Source organism: Procambarus clarkii, chromosome 84, assembly GCF_040958095.1.
Source record: "Procambarus clarkii isolate CNS0578487 chromosome 84, FALCON_Pclarkii_2.0, whole genome shotgun sequence".
Classification (NCBI taxonomy): Eukaryota; Metazoa; Arthropoda; class Malacostraca; order Decapoda; family Cambaridae; genus Procambarus; species Procambarus clarkii.
In genome coordinates this window covers 4,488,040-4,515,114 of record NC_091233.1, presented here as the reverse complement: position 1 = coordinate 4,515,114, position 27,075 = coordinate 4,488,040, and the positions used below count along the sequence as shown (strand labels likewise).

Sequence of the window (27,075 nt, the reverse complement as noted above, 5' to 3'; positions counted from 1 at the left end):
ACAGGAATATGATAGAAACAACATGGCCACCATCAATATAATAGAGAGAGCAGCTTCTGCGGCAAGCAGGAACGGATCCAGACTACTAATCATGGAGACTTCAACCATGGGAAGATAGATTGGGGGAACAGAGACCCACATGGTGGACCAGACACATAGTGAGCTAAGCTGCTGGACGTGGCAACTTTCTAAGTCAACACGTCAAGGGACCGACAAGAGTGAATGGAGAGGACGAACCAGCCTTGCTTGATCTGATATTTACCCTAAATGAGTCGGATATAAGGGAAGTTAAGTTGGAAGCCCCTCTGGGAATGAGCGATCATAGTGTATTGAGCTTTGAGTACCTGGTTGAGCTAGGAATTATCTCCCCAACAAAAAGAACAGGGAAGCAAAGGGCTGGTGTACCGAAAGGGAAACTATGAGATGAATAAATTCCTAAGGGATATACAATGGGACACAGAACTCAGAACCAAGTCCGTACAAGACATGATGGACTATGTCATCCAAAAGTGTCAGGAGGCTGTAAGCAGGTTTGTCCCAGCCCGACAGGAAAAGACAGCGAAGCAAAGGAAGAATCCGTGGTTTATTAGGGAATGTATGAAAGCAAAGGAGCTGAACAAAAGGGCATGGAGGAACTTCCGTAATAATAGAATACCTGAAAGTAGAGAGGGATACCAGAGAACCAGGAACGAGTGTGTTAGTGTGAGAAGAGCAGCTGAGAAAAGGTATGAAAATAATATAGCTAACAAAGCCAACACCGAACCAAAGCTACTACACAGTCACATCAGGAGGAAGACAACAGTGAAGGAACAAGTGATGAAACTTAGGATGGGTGAGGACAGGTACACAGAGAATGACCAAGAGGTGTGTAAGGAATTCAACAAAAGGTTCCAGGAGGTCTTTACAATAGAACAAGGAGAATTCACGGCGCTAGGAGAGGTGGCAGAAAACCAGGCGACCTTGGAAAGGTTCGAAATTACAAGTGATGAGGTCAAGAAGCACCTATTGGAGCTGGACGTGAGAAAAGCTATATGGCCGGATGGAATCTCACCTTGGGTATTGAAAGAGTGTGCAGGAGCACTTTGTTTGCCACTCTCCATAGTGTTTAGTAGGTCACTGGAAACGGGAGACCTACCAAAAATATGGAAGACGGCTAATGTAGTCCCAATATACAAAAAGGGTGACAGACAAGAGACACTGAACTACAGGCCAGTGTCCTTGACTTGTATACCATGCTAGGTGATGGAGATGATTGTGAGAAAAAACCTAGTAACACATCTGGAGAGAAGAGACTTCGTGACAACCCATCAACATGGGTTCAGGAAGGGTAAATCTTGCCTTACAGGCTTGATAGAATTCTACGATCAGGCTTCAAAGATTAAGCAAGAAAGAGAAGGATGGGCGGACTGCATTTTTTTGGGGGGGACTGTCGGAAAGCCTTTGACACAGTACCCCATAAAAAGCTGAAGCGTAAGCTTGAGAAACAGGCAGGAGTAACTTGTAGGGCGCTCCAGTGGATAAGGGAGTACCTAAGCAATAGGAAGCAGAGAGTTACAGTGAGGGGGAGACTTCAGACTGGCGTGAAGTCACCAGTGGAGTCCCACAGGGCTCTGTACTCGGACCTATCCTGTTTCTAATATACGTAAATGATCCCCCAGAGGGTATAGACCCATTCCTCTCAATGTTTGCTGACAACGCCAAAATTATGAGAAGAATTAAGACAGAGGAGGACAGCTTGAGGCTTCAAGAAGACCTGGACAAGTTGCAGGAATGGTCGAACATATGGTTGTTAGAGTTTAACCCAAGCAAATGTAATGTAATGAAGATAGGGGTAGGAAGCAGGAGACCAGATACCATTTGGGATATGAAAAGCTTCAGGAGTCAGAGAGAGAGAAAGACCTGGGGGTTGATATCACGCCAGACCGTTCCCCTGAAGCTCATATCAGGAGGATAACATCAGCGGCATATGCCAGGTTGTCTAACCTAAGAACGGTCTTTAGAAACTTGTATAAGGAGTCTTTCACAACATTATATACCCATATGTCAGACCATTCTTGGAGTATGCGGCTCCTGCATGGAGTCCATATCTAGTCAAGCATAAGACTAAACTGGAAAAAGTTCAAAGGTTTGCCACCAGACTAGTTCCCGAGCTGAGAAGTATGAGCTACGAGGAGAGACTACGGGAATTAAACCTCACATCGTTGGAAGACAGAAGAGTTAGGGGGGACATGATCACCACTTTCAAGATTCTTAAGGGAATCGACAGGGTAGATAAAGACAGGTTATTTAACACAAGGGGCACACGCACTAGGGGACACAGGTGGAAACTGTTTGCCCAAATGAGCCACAGAGATATTAGAAAGAATTTTTTTAGTGTCAGAGTGGTTGACAAATGGAATGCATTAGGAAGTGATGTGGTGGAGGCTGACTCCATACACAGTTTCAAGTGTAGATATGATAGAGCCGAGTAGGCTCAGGAACCTGTACACCCTGTTGATTGACAGTTGAGAGGCGGGATCAAAGAGCCAGAGCTTAAGCCCAGCAAGCACAATTAGGTGAGTTCACACACACACACACACACACACACACACACACACACACACACACACACACACACACACACACACACACACACACACACACACACACACACACACACACACACACACACAGTGTTTGCACACACACACACACACACAGTGCCGACTGCATTTTCCTGGATTGCCAAAAAGCCTTCGACACAGTACCCCATAAAAGGCTGTTAAAAAAGTTGGAGCAACAGGCAGGAGTAAAAGGGAAGGTGCTCCAGTGGATAAGGGAGTACTTAAGCAACAGGAAACAGCGAGTAACGGTGAGGGGGAAGACATCAGAGTGGCGAGATGTCACCAGCGGAGTCCCACAGGGCTCAGTACTTGGACCCATCCTGTTTCTAATATATGTGAACGATCTTCCAGAGGGTATAGACTCATTCCTCTCGATGTTTGCTGATGATGCAAAAATTATGAGAAGAATCAAGACGGATGAAGATAGACAGAGACTACAGGATGACCTGGATAAACTGGAGGAATGGTCTAGAAAATGGCTGCTGAAGTTCAACTCTGGAAAGTGTAAGGTGATGAAATTAGGCAAAGGGAGCAGGAGGCTGAACACAAGGTATCATCTGGGAGGGGAAATCCTGCAAGAATCAAATAGAGAGAAGGATCTGGGGGTTGATATCACACCGAACCTGTCCCCAGAGGCCCACATCAAAAGAATATCATCAGCGGCATATGCTAGACTGGCCAACATAAGAACTGCCTTCAGAAACTTGTGTAAGGAATCTTTCAGAACCCTGTATACCACTTATGTAAGACCAATCCTGGAGTATGCAGCTCCAGCCTGGAGTCCATACCTAGTTAAACACAAGACAAAGTTAGAGAAGATTCAGCGGTATGCCACCAGGCTCGTCCCGGAACTGAGAGGATTGAGCTACGAGGAAAGGCTAAAGGAGCTGAACCTCACATCCCTGCAAAACAGAAGAGTAAGGGGAGACATGATAACCACCTACAAAATTCTCAGGGGAATTGACAGGGTGGACAAAGACAAACTCTTCAGCACGGGTGGGACACGAACAAGGGGACACAGGTGGAAACTTAGTACCCAGATGAGCCACAGAGACGTTAGAAAGAAGTTTTTCAGTGTCAGAGTAGTTAATAAATGGAATGCACTAGGAAGTGATGTGGTGGAGGCTGACTCCATACACAGTTTCAAATGTAGGTATGATAGAGCCCAGTAGGCTCAGGAATCTGTACACCAGTTGATTGACAGTTGAGAGGCGGGACCAAAGAGCCAAAGCTCAACCCCCGCAAGCACAATTAGGTGAGTACACACACACACACACACACACACACACACACACACACACACACACACACACACACACACACACACACACACACTACACATGTCACCAGCGGACTCCCATAGGGTTCTTAACTTGGACCCATCCTGTTTCTTATATATGTAAACGATCTTCCAGATGGTATAGACTCATTCACCTCAATGTTTGCTGATGGTGCAAAAATTATGAGAAAATTCAAGACGAAGGATGATAGACAGAGACTACAGAACGACCCGGACAAACTGGAGGAATGGTCTAGAAAATGGCTACTGAAGTTTAACTCATATGAGAGTAAAGTAATAAATTTAAGTGAAGAGACCATGAGATCGAACACAAGGTACCATCTGAAAGGGGAAATCATTCAGTTATCAAGTAGAGAGAAGGACCTGGGGATTGATATTACAACTAACCTGTTAACAGAAGCTCACATTTAAACGATATCATCAGCGGCATTTGCTAGATTGACCAACATAAGAACTGTCCATAGAAACTTGGGTAAGGAAGCATTCAAAATCTTGCATACCACATATGCCAGGCCATTCCTGGAAGTTGCAGCTGAAGCCTGGAATCCACACCAAGTTAAACACAAGATAAAGTTTGAAAAGATTCAGTGGTATGCCACCAGTCAGAGCTGAGAGATATGAGTTACGATGAAAGGCTACAGGAATTAAACCTCACGTCCCAGGAAAACAAAAAAGTTGAGGGAAACACGATCACCACCTTCAAAATTCTCGAGGAAATGCAATGATGGAGAAAGACAAACTATTTAAAATGGGCGGAACACGAGCAAGAGGGCACAGGTGGAAATTTAGTACTCGAATAAGCCACAGAGACATTAGATTTTTTTTCAGTGCCAGGGTAGTTACAAAATTGAATGCACAAGGAAGTAAATTGCTACCCCCCTTACAGATAATGTGTTTTGGTATTAGTAATTTTGGCTTCATCATTTATTTTAGAACACGACACAAAAATGTAAGAAATTAGCTCCATTTATCAAATCCTTGTCATTAATATTATTATATTATACTAGCTGTTCCCAGCCATGCGTTGTTGTGGCTCTGCAACGCATGTGCGTTGCTGAGCCACAACAACGTTCCCCTGTCCCTCAGTCCTCCCAACCATTCCCCCCCCCCCCTTTCCCCTGTCCCCATGCCCTCTCAAACATTCCCCACTCCCCAGTCCCCTCGTTCTCCCAACAATTCCCCACTTTCCCATCCCCTCGTCCTCCTCACCATTCCTCCTCCCTCGTCCCCTTGTCCTCTTCACAATCCCACACTTCACCGTCCTCTGTCGTCCCCACCATTCCCCACTACACCGTCCCCTCATCCTCCGCACCATCTCCCACTTCTCTGTGCCCTTGTTCTCCCTACAATTCCCCTGTCCCCTCTCTCTCCCCACCATCCAACACTCCCATATCCCTTAGTCCTCCTCACCATTCTATATTCCTCCGCCCCCTTGTCCCCACCATCCCCAACTCCCCCATCCCCTCGTCCTCCCCACCATTCCCCATTCCCTTCCAGATGCATTCCCAAATGATCTGATGTTCCCATCAGAAAACTGGGGACATTAAACGAAATGATGTTCACATCACTGAAAAATAAGAACAGCTAAAAAAACGAAATGAAAAACAATGAAAAAATAAAAAAATACACTATACTCACGAAATTTACTGTATGGTAAACAACACAGCTCAATTACAACGCAATGTCACACAAAGTAATTAAATAAAAATAAAAATAAATCGAAATCTCTGAAAATTCAATTTATAAATGCAATCAGAAACATTGAAATAGAATTGAAACATTTAGTATAGTGTCTGTTGCTCTTACATGCAACAGTTGACGCTGTTTTTCTAAAAAAAGTATGGTTTTACCTGTCACAGGTGTGGCATCAATACTTATACTCTAGAAATGAACGGTATGGTAAAAAACACAGCTCAATTCCAATGCAATGTCACGCAAAATAATGAAATCAAAATGAAAATAAATCGAAATCTATGAAAATTCATTTTATCAGTGAAATCAGAAACATTGAAATTTAATCGTAACATATAGTATGGTGTGTGTTGCACATACATGCAACAGATGGCACTTTTTTTTAAGAATGTTCTACCATTCTCCGGTGAGGCATCTATACTTATACTCACAAAATGAATGAGATGGTAAACAACATCACTCAATTCCAACGCAATGTCACACAAAACAATTAAATCAAAATGAAAAGATATCGAAATATATGAAAATTCAATTTGTCAATGCATTCGGAAATATTGAAATAGAATCTACCATATTTAGTATAGCGTTTGTTGCTCTTACATGCAACAGATGGTGCTGTTTCTTAAAAAAAAATAGTTTTTACCTGTCACAGTTGAAGCAGTAAGTACTTATACTCACAAAATGAATGATATGGTAAACAACACCGCTCGATTCTAATGCTATGTCAAACAAAATAATTATATAAAAATGAAAATAAATCGAAATCTATGAAAATTCAATTGATGAGTGCAATCGGAAACATTGCAATGGAATCGTAACATATTTAGTAACTGTGTTTCAATTACGTGCAACAAATTACGCTGTTTAAAAAAAGGATGTTTTTACTTGTCGCAGGTCTGGTATCTATATAGTAGGTATATAAAAACTTGTGCGTATACAAATTGAACGATGTGTCAAAATTTTAAAGCAATCGGTAAAGAGATTTCGAAGATTTCCCTTACTTGAAAAAGTTTTTTTTTTAAATGCATGTTTTTTCTTGTTACAGACATTACATCTATATAATTTGTATACAAAAACCTGCTCGGATACGAATGGAACGTTGTGTGAAAATTTCAAAGCAATCGGTGAAGAACTTTCGGATATTAGCAGTTTTGAAAGAACGAACATTTCTATTTTTGCTTCTATAGATAAACTAGCAGTACCCGGCCACGCATTGCTGTGGCTGAGCCACAGCAACCTTCCCTGTCCCCCAGTCCTTCCCACCATTCCCCACTCCACCATCCCCTCTTCATTCCCACCATGCCCCACTCCCCTGTCTCTTTGTCCTCCCTATCATTTTCCATTCACCATCCCCTCGTCCGCACCATCCCAAACTCCCCCGTCCCCTCGTCCTTCCCCACCATTACCCCCCCCCCTCCCTTGTCCCTCGTCCTTCCCCACCATTACCCCCTCTCCCTGGTCCCCTCGTCATCCCCACCATTCCCCACTTTCTCGTCTGATGCCTTCCCAAATGGTCTGATATTTCCAACAGAAAAATGGGAGCATCAAGTCATCTGATGTTCCCATCACTGAAATATATGAAAAACAGTTGAAAAATTAAATGAAAATATAAAAAAAATTAAAAATAAACTATACTCATGAAATGAACAGTATCGTAAACAACACAGTTCAATTCCAACACAATTCACACAAAATAATTAAATCAAAATGAAAATAAATCGAAATCTATGAAAATTCAATTTATCAATGCAATCAGAAACATTGAAATGGAATTGTAACATATTTAGTATAGCTTGTGTGTTGATCTGACATACAACAGATGCCGCTGTTTTTCAAGGGAAGCACGGATTTATTTGTCACAGGTTTGGCATCCATACTTACACCTACGAAATGAACTGTATGGTAAACAACACAGCTCAATTCCAACACAATGTCACACCAAATAATTCAATAAAAACATAAATAAAACGAAATCTATGAAAATATAATTTATCAATACAATCGGAAACATTGAAATGGAAATCGTGACATATTTAGTATAGTGTGCATGTTGCTATTATGTGCAACAGATGGCGCTGTTTTTCAAAAACTCATGTTTTTACCTGTTACAGGTGTGGCATCTATATAGTAGGCATATAATAAGACGCGCCTATTTGAATGCAACGTTGTGTCAAAATTTCAAAGCAATCGGTGAAGAAAGAACTTTTGGAGATTACAACGTGTGTTGCTCATACGTTCAACACATGGCGCTGTTTTTCAAACAAAGCATGTTTTTTTCCTGTCACAGGTGAGGCATGTATATGGTAGATATATAGAAAGACGTGCCTATTCAAAAGCAACGTTGTGTCAAAATTTCAAAGCAACCGGTAAAGAGGTTTCGAAGATTTCCCTAACCTGAAAAAAACACATGAAAAACACAGTTTTTCAGGAAAGAGCAGGTTTTTTCCGTCACAGACCTGACATCAATATAGTAAGTATATATAAACCCGCTCGGATGCAAATTTAATATTGTGTTAAAATTTCAAAGCAATTGGTGAAGAACTTTCGGAGATTAGCGATTTTGAACAAACGAACATTTCCATTTTTATTTATATAGATCTATAGGAGTGTACAGGGGCAAGATTTATTATTCCTGTAATAGATATGAATAGCATTGGATTATATTTTGCCGACAAAACGCGACATGTGTCCTTATCCCTACCTTGTCCTAATTAAGTCCATGGCTTTTCTATAATTGGTTAGCAATTCCTTCGACACGTTTACCAATACCATTGCCTTTAGCACTGAGACATCTATTGGGTTTGTCCCCATTACCATCCATGATGTTGTCCATTCCGGAGGCAATATTCCCCATCCCAGGTCATGGTAAGCACTCTCGCGCCCTCCTCTTCCAGCTAATGGACAACAGAGGTATCATGAGAGTCAGCATTAAGATAAGGGAGCACCACCGAACAACCTGCAGAAATCTAAACAGGGTACATCACGGATGTACGCAGCGTATCAAAGAGCACGAAACAGAGCAATCAACACTGCTGCACCACGCAGAGCGTCACAGAGATTCTCAGCCTCTTGCTCAGGCCCATTAAGCGTCAAGGGCATGAAGACCAAGGAAGTATTGTACGTCTAGGGGTCTTTGTGAGCGACACAGAGCTATAGAACCAATACAAAATGTAAGGACGTAATTGTCAGACTGCTCAAACGCCTCTATAATACGAATAAGAGCAAGTGTTAGAACACATTCGCTATGTTTACAAATACCTGCAATTCCCATTATCTCCAGAATTTTTCGTGAGTCCTGCATACTTCTTTGTAAGTCCAATATACTTATTTGAGATTAGTCTATAATTGGTGATGAGTCCTACAAACTTGTTATGAGTCCTACAAACTTGTTATGAGTCCTACAAACTTTTTATGAGATCTACATATTCACTGTGAGCATGAGATCTGATATATCACAATTTATGGCATAAAGTTTTCGTTTCAAGATGACTGAGGAGCAAAATAAAGCACGATCAAGCATCTTCCCTGATCAGAGGCACCTGAATCTGCTTACGTTTGAAGACGTTCCTCTAATCACTTTTAAATCATCAAGTTCGTATTGATTCTCAGAGTGATCTCGGGTGGCGCGTCTCCAAGTTTTAAGTCTGCTCGATAAGCCTGAAACTCGTGGGGGTAGACGGGATAATGTTGTATTATTTAGTGTTTTATCGATAATGGAAGAGGCTTTCTCGTAGTGATTCAACTTTATTGTCTCCTGTATAGAGGTTCAGGGAATATTATACATAACACCTAGTCCATTGTTGGAGTTGTATTCTTTTTTTAGGAGTATTCTCTCTGTCTCTGTCTTTGTCTATGTCTGTCTTTGTCTTTCTCTGTCTGTCTGTCTGTCTGTCTATCTCTTCGTTTCTGCCTCTGCCTGTCTCTTTCTCTTCGTTTCTGCCTCTGTGTGTCTTTCTCTATCTCTCTTTCTCTGTCACTTTCTCTCACTCGCTCACTTTTTTTTTTATATAAGGTTAGAATTCACAAGGGCTGTCAAATAAAGGGCCTAGTGCAACTACAAGCAGGAGGTGTTATCCTACCTCTGCTAATATGAAGCCTGCTCCTAGAACCTCATTTATTTCATGAGAAAAGGACTTGCCCGAAACGCTACGCGTACTAGTGGCTGTACAAGAATGTAACAACTCTTGTATATATCTAAAAAAAAAAAAAAAAAAAATGAACTTTGAACTTATAACATAGGGAACTATCATAAAGGAACTATCATATAAGGAACCTGGTGAAACTGCAAGCAAGAGCTGTAATACTTCCTCACCTAAGTTGAAACCTACTTCTAGAGGCCCAGTTATTTCATGAGCCTGTTATATGCATCAGTAGGAATAGCCTTTATGCATTAACATCATTAGGTAACAATCATATAAGGAACGGGATAAGCTTGACGCCAATCGTGTGCTAGAGTTTTCATGTGATCAGTTGACCTGATCTCCCGTGTATCAACCTGTTGAGCGAACAAGTTCCAGATGCGAGTCAGCCTAGGAACGAATGATCGCTAATAGAGTGACAATCTTCAAAAAGGCATTTCCAGCATGAGACTGATGAAGGTTGAGAGCCTAGTGCTACGTGTGGCAACTATTGGTAGTCCACCGAGTTGGGCCAGGTGTGGATCTTTGTGGATGTTGGCCTTGCACATAAGAGTAAAACCCTCAACATCCCGATGGTGGTGCAAGCTCTGATGTTCAGACCGTTCGCACCAGACTTGGTCAAGACTAGAGATGAGCCTTCTTTCCCGTCTCTCCACTTTGTCCAACAATCTGATGTATGATTGAGGACAGGCGATCCAGGAAAGGGGTGCATGTACTATGTACTAGATGAGAGTGAACTTGTGCTTCATAAAAGGTTTTGCAGCCCATGTTGTCAAGGTGTGAGATGCGCCGTAGAGCTGTAAGATTCTTGGCTACCTTTTGAGCTAGGTTAAACACATATCTCTTCATTGTCATTGAAAAGTCGAACATCATTCCCAAGACGTCAGGTTCATCTGTGAACTCTAGGGTTTTGCCATCCATTTGCAGGTCTGTCCAATTTGCACTCTCTCTCTGTCTCTCTGTCTCTCTGTCTCTCTGTCTCTCTGTCTCTCTGTCTCTCTCTCTCTCTCTCTCTCTCTCTCTCTCTCTCTACACGCTCTCCATGTTCTCTTCTCTTACTTAGCTATGACCCATTTTCTTCCTTTTCGTGAATTTCAGCTCTTCTTCGTTCTCATTTGTTCTCTCAATCTGGCTTCCGCTTCTCTCGCGTAAGACGTGACTCTCCCTCACATTTCTCATTCTCTGTATCTTCACATTTCTCATTTTCTCCAGAGTCTCTCATTTTCTCTTCCTGTCACCCAACAGTCGCCCCGGTGTGCCAGGAGGACCAGCGTCAGGAGTACGTGGCCCCGAGTGGAGGCTCCGTCACTCTCGCCTGCACCGTCGTGGCCTACCCGGCCTCCGTCACCTTCTCCTGGGCCATCAAGAGGACTCCAGGTGGGTGTGGTGGATGGTGTGGTGGATGGTGTGGTGGATGGTGTGGTGGATGGTGTTGTGGTGGATGGTGTTGTGGTGGATGGTGTTGTGGTGGATGCTGTGGTGGATGGTGTTGTGGTGGATGGTGTTGTGGTGGATGGTGTTGTGGTGGATGGTGTTGTGGTGGATGGTGTGGTGGATGGTGTTGTGGTGGATGGTGTGGTGGATGGTGTTGTGGTGGATGGTGTTGTGGTGGATGGTGTGGTGGATGGTGTGGTGGATGGTGTGGTGGATGGTGTTGTGGTGGATGGTGTGGTGGATGGTGTGGTGGATGGTGTGGTGGATGGTGTTGTGGTGGATGGTGTTGTGGTGGATGGTGTGGTGGATGGTGTTGTGGTGGATGGTGTTGTGGTGGATGGTGTTGTGGTGGATGGTGTTGTGGTGGATGGTGTGGTGGATGGTGTGGTGGATGGTGTGGGGGATGGTGTGGTGGATGGTGTGGTGGATGGTGTGGTGGATGATGTGGTGGATGATGTGGTGGATGGTGTGGTGGATGGTGTGGTGGATGGTGTGGTGGATGGTGTGGTGGATGGTGTGGTGGATGGTGTGGGGGATGGTGTTGTGGTGGATGGTGTTGTGGTGGATGGTGTGGTGGATGGTGTGGTGGATGATGTGGTGGATGATGTGGTGGATGGTGTGGTGGATGGTGTGGTGGATGGTGTGGTGGATGGTGTGGTGGATGGTGTGGGGGATGGTGTGGTGGATGGTGTGGTGGATGGTGTGGTGGATGGTGTGGTGGATGGTGTGGTGGATGGTGTGGGGGATGGTGTGGGGGATGGTGTGGTGGATGGTGTGGTGGATGGTGTGGGGGGATGGTGTGGTGGATGGTGTGGTGGATGGTGTGGTGGATGGTGTGGTGGATGGTGTGGTGGATGGTGTGGTGGATGGTGTGGGGGGATGGTGTGGTGGATGGTGTGGTGGATGGGGTGGTGGATGGTGTGGTGGATGGGGTGGTGGATGGTGTGGTGGATGGTGTGGTGGATGGTGTGGTGGATGGTGTTGTGGTGGATGGTGTGGTGGATGGTGTTGTGGTGGATGGTGTGGTGGATGATGTGGTGGATGGGGTGGTGGATGGTGTGGTGGATGGGGTGGTGGATGGTGTGGTGGATGGGGTGGTGGATGGTGTGGTGGATGGGGTGGTGGATGGTGTGGTGGATGGTGTGGTGGATGGTGTGGGGGATGGTGTGGGGGATGATGTGGTGGATGGTGTGGTGGATGGTGTGGTGGATAGTGGTGTGGTGGATGGTGTGGTGGATGGTGGTGTGGTGGATGGTGTGGTGGATGGTGTGGTGGATGGTGTGGGGGATGGTGTGGAGGATGATGTGGTGGATGGTGTGGTGGATGGTGTGGTGGATGGGGTGGTGGATGGGGTGGTGGATGGTGTGGTGGATGGGGTGGTGGATGGGGTGGTGGAAGGTGTGGTGGATGGTGTGGGTGGATGGTGTGGTGGATGGGGCCGTAGATGGGGTGGTTTAGAGTGTAAATGAGTGTGAGGTGTGGATGTGTGTGAATATCTGTTGATGTATTTGTTAGACGTATGGTCAGTGGTAGGAATTCTCAGAGTGACTGTGGAACAATTACCTCTGCGTTGAATGTTGCCACAGAGGAGGACGTATTGCACTCCTAAACCGTCCTACAGTGTTGACCGTCGCCAGGTTTCATCTCACAGCTTTGAAATTCGCGACGAAAATCATGTATTTCACCTCCCAGAGGCTGAGAAGGGTACTCTACGCGCCGTCACAATGACTTCAGCACTCAACTCAGGATTGACAAGGCTGCACTCACGAGTTACTGCAATAATTCAGAGCACAGGCCGGTATGTGTCTCCTGTTCAACGTCTTAAGTATCTGTAGTGTCTTAAGCCCATTAGACGCCTCGCTGCCTCCTCTTCTCGGTCACGTACCTAGATTGTACCCGGATGGGGTTCTGAGAGTTCTTCTACTCCCAGAAATGACTTGAGAGCTTGGTCCGACAGGCTGTTGCTTGGAGCGGCCCGCACGCCTGCATATCCACCAATGCCTAGTTGGGTTGGCATTTCATGCAGAAAAGTGTCTAATTATCTTTTAAGAACCCTTTCGTTCCAGCAATATTTTTTATACTTGCTGGGAGGATACTGAACAACTGTTGGCCTCCAATATTCAGACAGTGTTCTGTAATTGTGCCTATGTACCTCTACTCTTAACTGGCCCTATTCTGCATTTCATTCCATATCGTTCACTCCAGTATGTAGTTATTTTTCTGGCCAAATTTAGACACTGGCCCTCCAGTATTTTCCATATATATTTTATGTGATACCTCGCTCGTCTCCTTTCAAGGGAGTATATTTTGAAAGCTTGGAGACGATTCCAACAAATGAGATGTTTTGTTGTGTCTTGGCGTGCCGTATATGCTCTCTGTATTCTCTATTTCGGCAATCTCTCTCCTGCTCCGAAGGGAGAAGTGAATATCGAGCAGTACTCATGACGCAACAGCACAAGAAATATAAATAGTACAACCATTGTGGTGGGATCGCCAGATTTGAAGGTTCTTGCAATCCATTTTTCAGGCTGACGCAATATTTGCTTGGTTATGCTCCCTAAACGTTAGGTCGTCTGACATCATTATTCCCAGATCCTTTACATCCTGCTTTCCTACTATGAGCACATTTGATTGTGTTTTGTACTCTGAATTTTATTTAAGGTCCTAATTTTTGCTTCTACCCTAATATTATGATATGAATGTATAGCGTAGGGTGTGTATGTGTTGTTTATGGTGTATGGATGTAAGGTAGGTGTGGTGTAAGTGTATGGTAGGTTGTCTAAGTGTAAGGTAGTGTGTGTAAGTGTAGGGTAGGGTAATTTAAGGGCCAGGAATTTATCACTGCTAAACATAATATTTTCTGCTGCACGATTGAAAGCAATATTATTATCAACTTGTAGTTTTGCAATGTCTTCAACATAAGTAGTTTTCACGATTATATATGAGTCAAATGACAAAAAAAATTATACTAAGCTGTGAGTTGTGTATTTGTCTGAATGGAATATGATAATAAGGAAAAGCAGTGGTGCAAGGACTGTGCCCCGAGGCTCAGAGCTTTTCACTGTTCCTGAGATCGATTTTATTTAGTTGACTGTTGTTCTGCGTTCGGATTGACAAGCAGTTGAATATCCATCGCCCAGCGTTACCTGTTATTCCAACTGAGCTAATTTTGTGGGTGGGAGACTGACCCTTGACCTTGAGGAGAGGCTAGACACGGGTCGACTCCCCAGCGATGTGAAAGCCACCACCACTCTCCCACCACCAGTAATGTGTATACTGGGAGTGTCGGCCCCTCTCCCTCCACAAGTACTGTGTTTACTGGGAGTGTCGGCCCCTCTCCCTCCACAAGTACTGTGTTTACTGTGAGAGTCGGCCCCTCTCCCTCCACAAGTACTGTGTTTACTGTGAGAGTCGGTCCCTCTACCACCACCAATACTCATGCACCCTTAACCCTCCCATCACAGCTTTCCCTTCCACCAGAGACTCCGCCTGTGAGACTACACAGCATGGGACGGAAGGAGGGATTGACTGGGCACTACACGCTGACCCGTGTGGAGGAGGAGAGATTTGAGGTGTGGTGCTGGGCGCAGAACACCGTCGGTGCTCAGACCGCCCCCTGCAAGTTTACCGTCTACACCCAGGGTGAGTTTACCGCCTACACCCAGGGTGAGTTTACCGTTTACACCCAGGATGAGTTTACCGTCTACACCCAGGGTGAGTTTACCGCCTACACCCAGGGTGAGTTTACCGCCTACACCCAGGGTGAGTTTACCGTTTACACCCAGGGTAAGTTTACCGTCTACACCCAGGGTATGTTTACCGTCTACACCCAGGGTATGTTTACCGTCTACACCCAGGGTATGTTTACCGTCTACACCCAGGGTATGTTTACCGTCTACACCCAGGGTATGTTTACCGTCTACACCCAGGGTATGTTTACCGTCTACACCCAGGGTATGTTTACCGTCTACACCCAGGGTAAGTTTACCATCTACACCCAGGGTAAGTGAACTGTACCCAGGATAATACGTTTTATCTTATGCAATATTGTAAGCTACTATTAGCCCCTGTGACAGAGGGGAGAGCATGAAGGCTGGCAATATATCCCCAGGAGGACTGTACAGGCAAGAACCACCACATACACTGGCCAGTAAGAAGGCAGTGTGAGGCGACAAGCACATGGGGTTATAAGTCCCCATCACCCATAACCTCCTCTCCAATATAAAGCTCCCTATCCAAGGCCCCCCCTAAGGCGCCCCCGAAATCCACCCCCCCCCCTTTTCCACCTCCATCCCAGCCTCCAATTCAACAAAACAAATATCCCGACGCCTCTACACCCGTATATCCTTATCCTTCGGTTGTCGATATCCCGCGACAATCCTCAACATCTGTGCTTATACACATATCGATATTTGTTTCAGCAGGCGGTGTGTGTGTACGCACCTAGCTGTAGTCACCTAGTTGTCCTTGCAAGGGTTGAGCTTTGTTTCTATGGTCCCGCCTCTCAACTGTCAATCAAATGTGTGGCCGTGTTTGTGGTAGAAAATAATAATAAAAAAAATAATAATAAAGGAAAAAAAAGCAACTGGTGTACAGATTCCCGAGCCTACTGGGATCGATCATATCAACACTTAAAACTGTGTATGGAATCTGCCTCCACCACATCCTTGCTTAATACATTCCATTTGTTAACTACTCTGACACTAAAAAAATTCTTTCTAAAGTCTCTGTTGCTAATCTGGGTACTAGGTTTCCACCTGTGTCCCCTTGTTCGTGTTCCACCCGTGCAGAAAAGTTTGTCTTTTTCCACCCTGTGAATTCTCCTGAGAATTTTGTAGGTGGTTATCATGTCTCCCCTTACTCTTCTGTTTTCCAGGGACGTGAGGTTCACGTCCTTAGCTTTTCCTCGTAGCTCATCCCTCTCAGTTTCGGGAAATTATGCTCGTAGTGTTTTACACAGCTATTTCCTTCCAGATGCTCTACGAGCCTTTTCCTCACGATCTTCTCCATCACCTTGCATTGTATACAAGTTAGGGAAACTGGTCTATAGTTCAGTGCCTCTTGCCTGTCACCCTTTTGTGTATGTTGGGACTACATTAGCTGTCTTCCAGCTTTCCGGTAGGCCTCCTGTTTCCGGTGACCTGTTATACACCATAGAGAGTGGCACACTTAGTGTTTCTGCACCTTCTTTTAATACTCACTTTGAGATTCTGTCAGGCCCAACAGCCTTTGTCACGTTCAGCTCCAACAGATTCCTTTTGACCTCTTCACTGGTGAGGTCAAAATCTTCCAAGGTTGCTTGGTTTGACGTCTCCTCATTTAGTGCAGGACTTCTTTTTGTTCTATTGACAAGACCTCCTGGAATCTCTTGTGGAGTTCTTCACACACCTCCTTGTCATTATCCTTGTATCGGTTCTTCCCTTTTCTCAGTTTCATCACTTGTTTCTTCACTGCAGTTTTCCTCCTGATGTGGCTGTGGAGCAGCTTTGATTGGGGCTTAGCTTTACCCGCGATGACATTTTCATACTGTCTCTGCTTCTCTCCTCACTCTGAGGTACTCATTTCTGGCCCTCTGGTATCTTTCCTTTATCTCTTGTGTTCTGTTATTCCTGTAGTTTCTCCATGTTCTTTTACCCAGTTGCTTTGCCAGCTTACATTCCTGGGTGAACCATGGATTCTTCTGTTGCTTTTCATTTTTCTCCTTTTGGGCCGGAATAAACCTCTCAGCAGCTTCCTGGCAGTTCTGGGTGACATAATCCTTCATATCTTGTACAGTCTTTTCTCTGAGTTCTGTTGCCCCATGGTATTCCCATTAGGAAGTTCCTCATCTCGTCATACTTTTCACTTCGGTAATTTAGTCTTTTCCCTTCCAATCCCATCCTTGGATAGGTTATCCCTATCTCCAACAGGTACTCAAATGTCAGTACACTGTGGTTACTCATTCCTATGGGGCTTCAAATTTGACTTCCCTTTCTTCTGACTTATTCAAGGGGAAAATCAGGTCGATTCTAGCTGGTTCGTCATTGCCTCTCATTCTTGTGGGTTCCCTGACATGTTGGCTCAGAAAGTTCCTTGTTGCCACTCCCTAGACTTTAGCTTTCCATGTATCTGCACCTCCATGAGTGTGCGTGAGAGTAGTGTAAAGTGCGACTACAACCGAGCGCAGCTCCTGAGCAGGTGAGCCCATTAGGCCCCCCTGCTCAGGTGGTGCACAGGTATGTAGTCACACATGGTTGTGGGGGCTACCCGGGGTGTGTGCACATGTCCATCCAGTGGCACGATAAGAAACAGCTAAATAGCAACCCTTGCTGTGAGGCTGCATACTGAACTAACCTGAGCACAGGTGTGCCCACTGATGACGCAATATTGCAAATCAAAGAAAAATATCACAGACTAAGTTACTCCACAGCGAATGGTTACGTTATTTTCCATCCAGTGGCAATTGCAACACAGCTATTCAACAGCCCCTTGAGAAATGACAGCAGGCTCCATCCTGCTGACACTTCGGGCTAACAAGTGAACTAACTGAACAATGATGCCCACTGAAGACATAAGCATGCAATCAATAGTGTCACGGCTTCCCTGACAGCTACTATAATCCCAAGCTTAAGGGTCCTCCCGCCCCCCAGGAGAGACCCACGTAACTAGGCGGGTAGTCCTACAGTGACTCCCCCTATCACAACCCAGTGTGAACACTCTTTGCAACTCCCTACAAGAAGTTGCACTGAAAACAGTAAATAAAGTCAGGCAAGGCGGGATTCTGGGACACAGCTCCACAAACCCCTAAATTACTCTACTCTCGTCACCAGACGACAACCAAAAGAAATTGCCTTAATCAATACATTGATTATGTGATTAATTACGTTAATTGACTGATCACAGCAGTCAGCAACAAAGTACTACGGTAATCACAAACAATTGTCTCACACTAGACAACAACATGATGATACTCTACGTTAATCCTCAACACTTGTTTCTCTCAATACAAGTCATCTCTGTTAACAATAACTCAAACTCTTAAATTACATCACACTTCACTCCTAGCAAGTATTCAGTGAGTAATTCTTAATTAAGGTCAAACGGACCTTAACGGTCCTTTTCAAGAGGAAACTAGATTTATTCCTCCAAGGAGTGCCGGACCAACCGGGCTGTGGTGGGTATGTGGGCCTGCGGGCCGCTCCAAGCAACAGCCTAGTGGACCAAACTCTCACAAGTCAAGCCTGGCCTCGGGCCGGGCTTGGGAAGTAGAAGAACTCCCAGAACCCCATCAACCAGGTATCAACCAGGACCACTAATTACATCCCCATTGAGTTACGTTAACTAAGCCTACCCTAACTTGGTAGCTTCTCAACAGTCTGTGTCAAAAAATTGCTAGTGAGTGTTAATTACCATAATTAACTCCGAGCAATTAATTAACTGTCACCAGGACCGATAATTAATCATCCATAAATACGTCTCACTCCGCACTGCCTAAGCAGGTCTCATCAAACACTGTGAATTCACGGGAAAGGAGTTAATTACCCCTAATTAACATGAGTGCAATTAATCCACTGTCCTCAGACAGGATATGATTAATACAACGATTTATGCTAGCTCCATGACCTCGCTTTACCGAGTCATCTGAGCCCTCCTGACTCCAGTCGTTAATTACTCCACTAATTTCCATGGGCCACTAATTGTTATTCCCCGAAAGGTAATTAGTCCCGAGCAAATTCCGTTAACACAAATACTGACAGACTCTGACAGATCCTCTCCACTACGTGAATTCATGATGAGAAGGCTAATTACATAATTAGCTAGAGTGGACAATTAGTTGTCACACGGACAATTAATTGCTCCCGAGATGTATCTCACTCAAGCTCAACGCTGTTCTCTCATAACAGCCCTCACTAACTCCACAATAAGTGTGCACCCCTTATCTAATTAACTCACTGAATCCTTAAGTCCTCAACACAACTTAAAGAAACAAAGTAACCCCAGTGTTACATAGGTCACACTACAATGGCATGCAACAACACAAATGCACTGCCCACATACGGTTGCGGCTACTGCAACTCGTTAATTACTATGCCCACACAATAATGACACACGGTTGTGCAACAACAAGAGTATACCAATGTTACTGCCCCCCCTATCTTGCAACCGTTGCAAAAGACTGATCACTCACGTCTATTTCAGCAAGACAATTTACGTTAATATAAAACACCGTCGCTACGTGGACAGCTGGCGCTAATTCTTCAATAATTGGGCAAATTAACTAATTGCTTGCTCTCATTAAGTACTGAGAATTTCCCTGAATACTCAAAGGGGTTCCCCTAAATCCTCAACACAGTTCCCAGGGCAATAATATCGTATAAACTGATAACAACACTGCAACATAATGATGCCGTCAGCATACCCCACATGCTAATGACATCATTAGGCAATCAGTCAGCAATCACATCTACTGACTCACCACACAACACAGTACATAAAACATGCAAATATGCAAATGAAACACATGGAATGCATTCACATAATCAATGGAAATTATAACATCAGAACAATGTCCTAATTATACAGACCTCAGGGTATCCACTGACGACCCTGCAACACCTGGCCTGCTTATCTCCATGCTACAATTTATATGCGGTACTCTATGGCATTAATCAAGTCTGAACGATTATATAGAATCGACAGGCTGGATCACTTATATGGTAAATCTCTACACTGACCGGTACATACTCGAGTCAGTCTACACACTTATATATATACTATATGTATCTACAGTGTGGTACCGTGTACAACATCTGTCTCCAGGTACTCTCAACCAATCACCTGGATGAGCTACAGACAGCTGTGTCTCAGCTGCTTCCCTAGCCTGGCAGGGCTAAGGGGCTATCTTACAGGAACTATGAGAGTTGTTGTAGAGTATTCATTATTTATTATCCTGATACATGTGAAAGGTGCTGCAACTAGGCCAAGTTTCAGCATCTCAGCCTAAATAGAGAAGGAGAAAACAAAAAATAAATTATAAAATTTTTCAACAATGTTCAATTGCTTTCACAGCTCACAATTGTGAACCAAAATCATTTCTATGACACTCAGCTAAGATTTGCTCCAAGGATTTTTATCCCAGATGTATTTAGTGCAATAATACAGATTTTTAAAGTTTCCCAAAAACGTATGCAACAAAATGAAGTTTATCATTATTTATAAAATCAATAAATCTACGTAGATAAGAAACACTACATGTACTTTTAGAGGCATAAACTCTACATATAATGTGCAAGTTTCATGTAAATTGAATAATAAATAAAGGCTGTGAAGGCAGATCTAGTTGTAGAAGTTTTAGTGGCGTAGCGCGCCGCGACAAGTTACTCTACTCGCGGTCACGATCTTCACTCGTGACAATGCGTGATTTACGCATTGCGGCCAGCTCGTAACTTCTATGGAGAGCTCGCATGCATCTAGCTTTCAATGCTTTTCTCTTGTTCGTTTGGTACGTCATATTGCAGTACAAATAGCAAAAATAGCATGAGTTCTGGGAGATATTGTGAGAGCGCGTCAACGATACATCCACTTCCTGAGGGACACACACAGTGACTGACTGCTAAGCCACGAACCCCACCCTCTCTCTCACACGAGACTGTTGCCAATGAGTGAGTTTATATTCGTTTTATGCATAACATGTTATTTTCAACGCTATTACGAAATATTAGACTTCTACAATGTAAGATACAATACCCCGCGGCGCACCCACGCCGCGAGGACCGGATTCACAAAAGTTGTAGTGGGAAATTTGACTCTAATTACGTTATTTTTCAAGATAACTTAAAACGGTTTGCACCACAGTGTTGCCAGAACGTTGTAGTATTTTTCGAAACTTTTCGTAAATATTCCATTTTTCTTCTGATTTTTGGGTGCCTTGCCCCCTAAGGGACAACACAACTTTTACTGGAGTTTCCACTAATACTGAGACACTGTTACACTCTGACTATTGTACTCACGTTTTCCTCTCATTTCCCAGGTCACTACTTCTCTGGCTGTCAACACTTAGCTTGCTCCTCGTGCGTCGACAAGATGTGGCCCTAGGCTGTCCCGAGAAAGTGGCCAAGTGGCCCAAGGGGGTGGCCAAGGCATGTGGCCACTGCGTGGCCCTAAGGGGGTGGCCAAGGGTAACGCGTGACGTCACAGCACCCCACCCGAGCTGAGCTGGCGCGCGGGGAGGGGGTGGCTGGGCCGGGCGGGCGGGTGGCCGGGCCGGGCGGGCGGGTGGCCTGGGTGGCCTGGGGGCCAACCCTGACTGGGGGCCAACCAGTTGACACCCTCATCTCCCTCCTCCAGCCTCGCCTCAAAGGAGGAGCACTGGTCAACACCAGTGAATACCTGGGTAACTATGCCAAGGAGTGCATAGTGCACCACATAGCAGGGCTTACGACGTAGGTATGTAGTCCTCCATGTCGCGCATGCCTGGGCGGGGAGCGAGCCTTCGTGGGCGGCTAGCCTCTTTGGAGTTTGACACATAACTGGTTAAATGAAGAGTTACCGCAAACCATACTCACGCTCCAGCAGGCCCCTACACCTAGTACTCAAGTCTGTTTACTCCCCATCAAGGTTGTGGGGGCTTACATGCGTGTCCCAGTATTCATAACAGTTACTCAGGTAAAGTCAGTAGACATTTTTACTGAATGAGGGAAACATAACTTCTTAGCCAGCAGCACTGGGAGACTTGTGGGTGTTTTTCCCACTACTGAATGAATATATGCAGTTTTAGATCTAGCCCTGGGAGCTTTGCCATTACAAACATCTAGGAGGGGGGGGGGAGGTATTGGGGATGATCATACCCCTCACCACCCACCCACCCCCACCCCAACTCCCCTCTCACCCCCTCCACAGCCCTTACCAGCTTGAAGGAAGGTCATAGGTCAGACTTCTGCTCTACCTCAAACGCGTCATTCATTCATTCTCTCTCTCTCCCTTAGGTGCACCATGTTCCTCACATACAAATTCCAAGCATGCGCTGTTAGCAAAGTAAACATATATTATCACTGAGTTCAAAACTGCCTCTAAGACTGCATTATCCAAATGTAAACAGTAACCGATGAGAATAAGACCGGATGAGTCTATAGTGAAATAGTTAGCTCGGGGTTAAATGAGTCAGACCTTGAACCACTTACCGCTGTACCACATTCTATGCGTTTTACTGAATGAGGGAAACATTTTACATCTTAAAAGGTGTCTCAAGTAAATGAGGAAGCAAGCCACTACCACATAACTGCGGGGAGCGAGCATTTGAGCGGTACACCTCTTGAAGTGTGACAGGCGTCTGGTCAGCTGTGGTCAACGGCACCTGCTCTCATCTCAGCTAACCTACCCTTACATCCGACGACACATGGCCTCTCGTCCATCACACGTCATTTCCTTAACCCTGTAATCTGTCTGCATTTCTCCTAGCTTCTACCATCACTCAGTAACTCAGTAAGACAAACAGCAACAGTGGACTGAAGACTCTAATATGCTATGGGGATAGACCGCTTCTCTCTCGGGCTGAGCCATTAGTGAAATACCCGGCTTCAATTTGCTAGGACATAGGATCTACAGTTTCGTCAGGTTGACCTTATGCCATTAGCACTGTGTGACACTGACCCGCCATAGCGAGATGACTGTGCGCAACAGTAGCCCAACGAAAACATAGACTTTAATATTATAGCAAGACATTAACACAATGTTCAGCACTCTTAATATTTTTATTCAAGCACTGATAACATAGCATAATGTAAGATTTTTTCACATTTCATATTGCGTGTGTAGATTTAGTTTAAAACAAAAAGTGAAACACGAGAACATGAACTAATAGGGTTGATATAGGAGAAAAGGCTTTGCGGAAGATAGAAAAGCTGAGGAGACATGTTCGCTACCTGCAATTCTATTATTTCTTGCAGACCTACAGACCTGACCAGAAAAGCAGTCAGTCAGTCAATCAAACATTTGTTTAGTTTAAAGTTTTTACATCTTAAAAAAATGGGGATACCAGTCTTCAATTTTTCTTCTATCAAATAAAATAGGCATGAGGACCACAACCACATGACTGCGGGAGCAAGCATTCGAGCGGTGTACCTCTTGATGTCTGTCTATCGCAGGACTGGGTTAACGACCACAATATCCCACACCATCTTTCTGTCTGATGGCCAAATAACATTTTTTGAAAATGTGAAGCATGTTTATAGGGCGTTAGCGCCGTCCGTCATTCTGGCTCATTAGGGTCAGGCCTTCGTTAGAGCTCGGTCGTGTCTCTCCTTATCACTGAGTTGTCACTCAGCACCACTCTTCTCTCATCCCCCCATTAGTGCTGTGAGAGTTTTTAGTGACTTGATTAAGTGGGAATAAATGAAATTGGTATAAGGAATTGATCTCAGAAAATTTCTAAGAATTTTCTTTATTCTTTACCCTTTATTCCTGTCGTGATATTTAATTAGGTCGCTTGAGGAAGGACTTGCTTAGCTAACACACCAATGTGGTAAGCAGCTCATTCCTCACTTTGGAACCCTCTATGAACAATTGACAAGGCACGAGCAAACGACGAGACCCCAATGAAAATTGTAATCCCCTCCACTAGGCCGTCGACCTTCGCTATTTGCCGAAGCGAATCTAACGAGTAGGTCTTTGGCTCTCACAAATATAATATATTGTTGTGTGGTGCCGTATATTTGGTCCAAAACTCTGAATCTGTTTCAATTTTAAAAAGCCGAGTGTGCAGTACACTTGCATAACAATTATAATATGTGGGTGTAACGAAAAGACAGTGTTAAACATAACAACTGTCATGGGGGGGGGGGGCTGGGGCTCCGCTAGCAATCGGCTGCTAGGGGCTCAGAAGGCAGAATATTCAGCCCCTCCGACTCCTGGGATTCACCGGAGTCTCCTTGGTCCCACAGGGGAGGACCAGCAATGCCCACAACCGCAGGTCTTTGCTCCCAACACTAAAGGGGGAGGGGGTGCCACTGATTCACCCTGGGAGCCCTTCAGTCAACAACGGGGAAGCTGCTGTTAACAGTTCCAGCCTAGACCCGTGGAGAAGTGAAGGAAGACTCAGGCTTACTTTACAACAATAACTTCCCTGAGTCTTGCCTGCCAGACAAAAAGGTTGCAGGAACTCCTTTCCCGCCTGCCTTTCCTATCTTCTTCTTAGCAAGGTCGCCAGCTGGGTTAGTATATCTGCACCCCAGCGATGCAGTTCAGTGGGTGTATTCTATACTATTGGTTGCCAGAGCATTGCTACTCCCTCGATCTGCCACTGGACTGTCAGCCCAGGGTATTCTCCCATTATAGTCTGTGTGGCTTTACCTCTCTCCAGCCACTACGTCACTTGTTGCCACCAGTCAGGCTCTGATACTAGCTGGATGGGTAAGGGTACACTCTTATATAAGTCTGTGCTGCTTTACCACTCTCCAGGCGATAAGAACTTCTATAGAGAACTTGATGTTCCCTAGGTGGTACTATGAATAACCCTCGTGTATGCTCATAGAGAATGTTATAATGGAGGCACACTTAAACACAATGATAAAATGTGTGAATTTACTGACACAAATTACATGATCACACATACACTTACAAGCAATACAGAAAAATGAACATAAGGATAATAAATCTGCAGATCGTCAGCAACTCTTCTTTCACGACCTCCAACCACTCCTTCAACTAGGCAGATTAGACAGGAGTCACATACTCTCTCACAGAAGGGCCTCTTTGCCACGTCGGCACCTCTTCTTCAACTGTCCTTCCGTCCACACACACTGTCCTCGCCAACAGTCCTGGACACAAGCTGCCCTGCAGCCTATCCTACTACTAAAGTATTAATGCTATACTGCAATATACATACGCAAATATCGTGGCCTCTGTAGCCTACTCAAACAAGGGGTAGTGGGAGGGAAATTTGATCTACCTTACATTCCTGTTTCACGACGCCTGTCCCTCGATGGTGTGAGGTTCCACGCTTCCTGAGTCGGTCCTTGACGATCCAGGAACGTTCCACTAGTCCTCAGGTGTCGTGCAGCCTTCGTGTCCTCGCCGATCAAATCCCAGAGATTCAGCTATCCCAATCCTGGTTCACCAGTGGGCACTGAGCTAATCACTATATGCACACAATCTTCCCTTTCACATGGCGTTGCTCCTTGTCCTAGGAACGGTGTCATCCCTCCAAAACTCTCAGTGAATGTGACCCGGTCACAGCTAAGCCTGTCCGCCACACCTTTCCAGGCCCTTAGCGTCGAGCGGCGGCGCCCAGTGTCGTCGCCGACCAATTTTCCAAGTTTGGCACTCTTCCGCTCAATGAACTTGGCTTCTTTCTTGCTTCCCAGAAGCGCAGGGTCTCCAATAACGATGGTGGGCTGCGATGGCTAAGTTAATCCACTGAATAAGGCTTGTAGAGCCTCAAATCCTCGAGAGCTGACCGAGGCACGTCCTCTCACCTCCACAGTCAGGTCAACTCTGATGTTGGCGCCGCCTGGGGCACTTGGTGACTTACGACGGGCTCTGAATGGTCGCCCGTGACCCACGCCACCCAATCTGCACACGGCTAGCATTTTCTACAAAACGGCGGATCTGCAAGTAGGGGGTACTCTTTAATTTATATCACGGCGCCACTTTCCCCTTTACCTACAAACTTATTTTGTAAATTTCTCCCTTATCTGGCGGCCGGTCTGGTCGCCACATATACCAACAGACTCCCTGTATCTCAGAGAATCAGTAGGGAGAGCTGATAAAACTCTTAAAGCAGGAAAACGAGAGAAATCGGAAAGGGCACCGTAACACAACTTAGTTTATTCAATAAAGTACTAACTACTACAAGAAAAAATAGGAAATATCAATGACGTTACTCGAAATCATTCCTGTGACACTATCAATGACAGCTAGATACCAGCCCCTCGGACTGCATAATGAACTAACTCGAACATAAGCGTGAACACAGAGGAATCAACAAGAAACAAGAACTAACAGATCTATAATCACAATTACAACAAATGACACAGTGGGTTCTGAAACACGTCTCCAGTAACCTCCTACTATTCTACGCCTCAGTGCAGTCTGCTCCTGCAATGGCGGTTACAATGCAATCAAATCAGTAGTCTTTCAATGACAACAATGACTAATGGGTTCACTGGCAACTCCAGCAACCCTTCCTCAAATTAATCCTTACGTTAACACTCCGTACCACGGACGATCAACAATCAGTAACAATGGATTTACGTTAATAACTCAATAACATTTACGTTAATAACAAAAAAACATTTACGTTAATTTAATAACTCTTACAACTGTCACTAGTAACGTAGAAATTACACAACACTCAACCCGTCGAGCATTCAGTGAGAAAATCCCATTAATCCCTGTACTACAAGACAGCTGATTAATCTCTTTACTAGTTACGTTACTTTACGTTAATCGGTTACTAATCACTCTGCGATGGTAAACTCTGATTTACAATGTCGAAAGTGCCAAGAGAACGGTAATCACTCGTGATTACTTTTAGAGTAATTAATTATTATCCTCAAGATCAATAATTCAACAATTAAATGCGCATCCTTTCACACTGGCTCAGCAATTTACATTAAGGTATGAATTCTGTCTGAGCCTTCCATACTCAAACAAATTCAGGTGACTAATAACCGTAATTAGCACCACGTTTACGTTATTCTAAAATGACGTTACTCCTCCCACGAGTCAATCAAGTGCCAGTACTTCCGGCCAGATAAATAACAACGTTACGTTAATGGAACAATTGAGCCTTCGCGTGAGTCGATCAAACAAGGATCGAGGTTAATTACTTTGACTACCTGAAACACGTCAATTACCCGGCCCACTGACCGTTAATTACGACAGAAAACACTCTAATTCTATCTGGCTGATGGCTAGGCTCCCTGAGACT

General features: G+C 44.7%; 1 protein-coding gene across 1 annotated transcript in view; it reads left to right on the top strand.

Annotated features, from left to right (window-relative positions):
- The window catches only part of LOC123774836 (uncharacterized), a 598,107-nt gene that overhangs the window by 165,825 nt on the left and 405,207 nt on the right, over positions 1 to 27,075 (top strand). The window contains exons 2-3 of the mRNA XM_069316494.1: positions 10,980 to 11,111; positions 14,649 to 14,810. Of these exons, the coding sequence (XP_069172595.1) occupies positions 10,980 to 11,111; positions 14,649 to 14,810 (294 nt within the window). The remainder of the gene's footprint in view (positions 1 to 10,979; positions 11,112 to 14,648; positions 14,811 to 27,075) is intronic.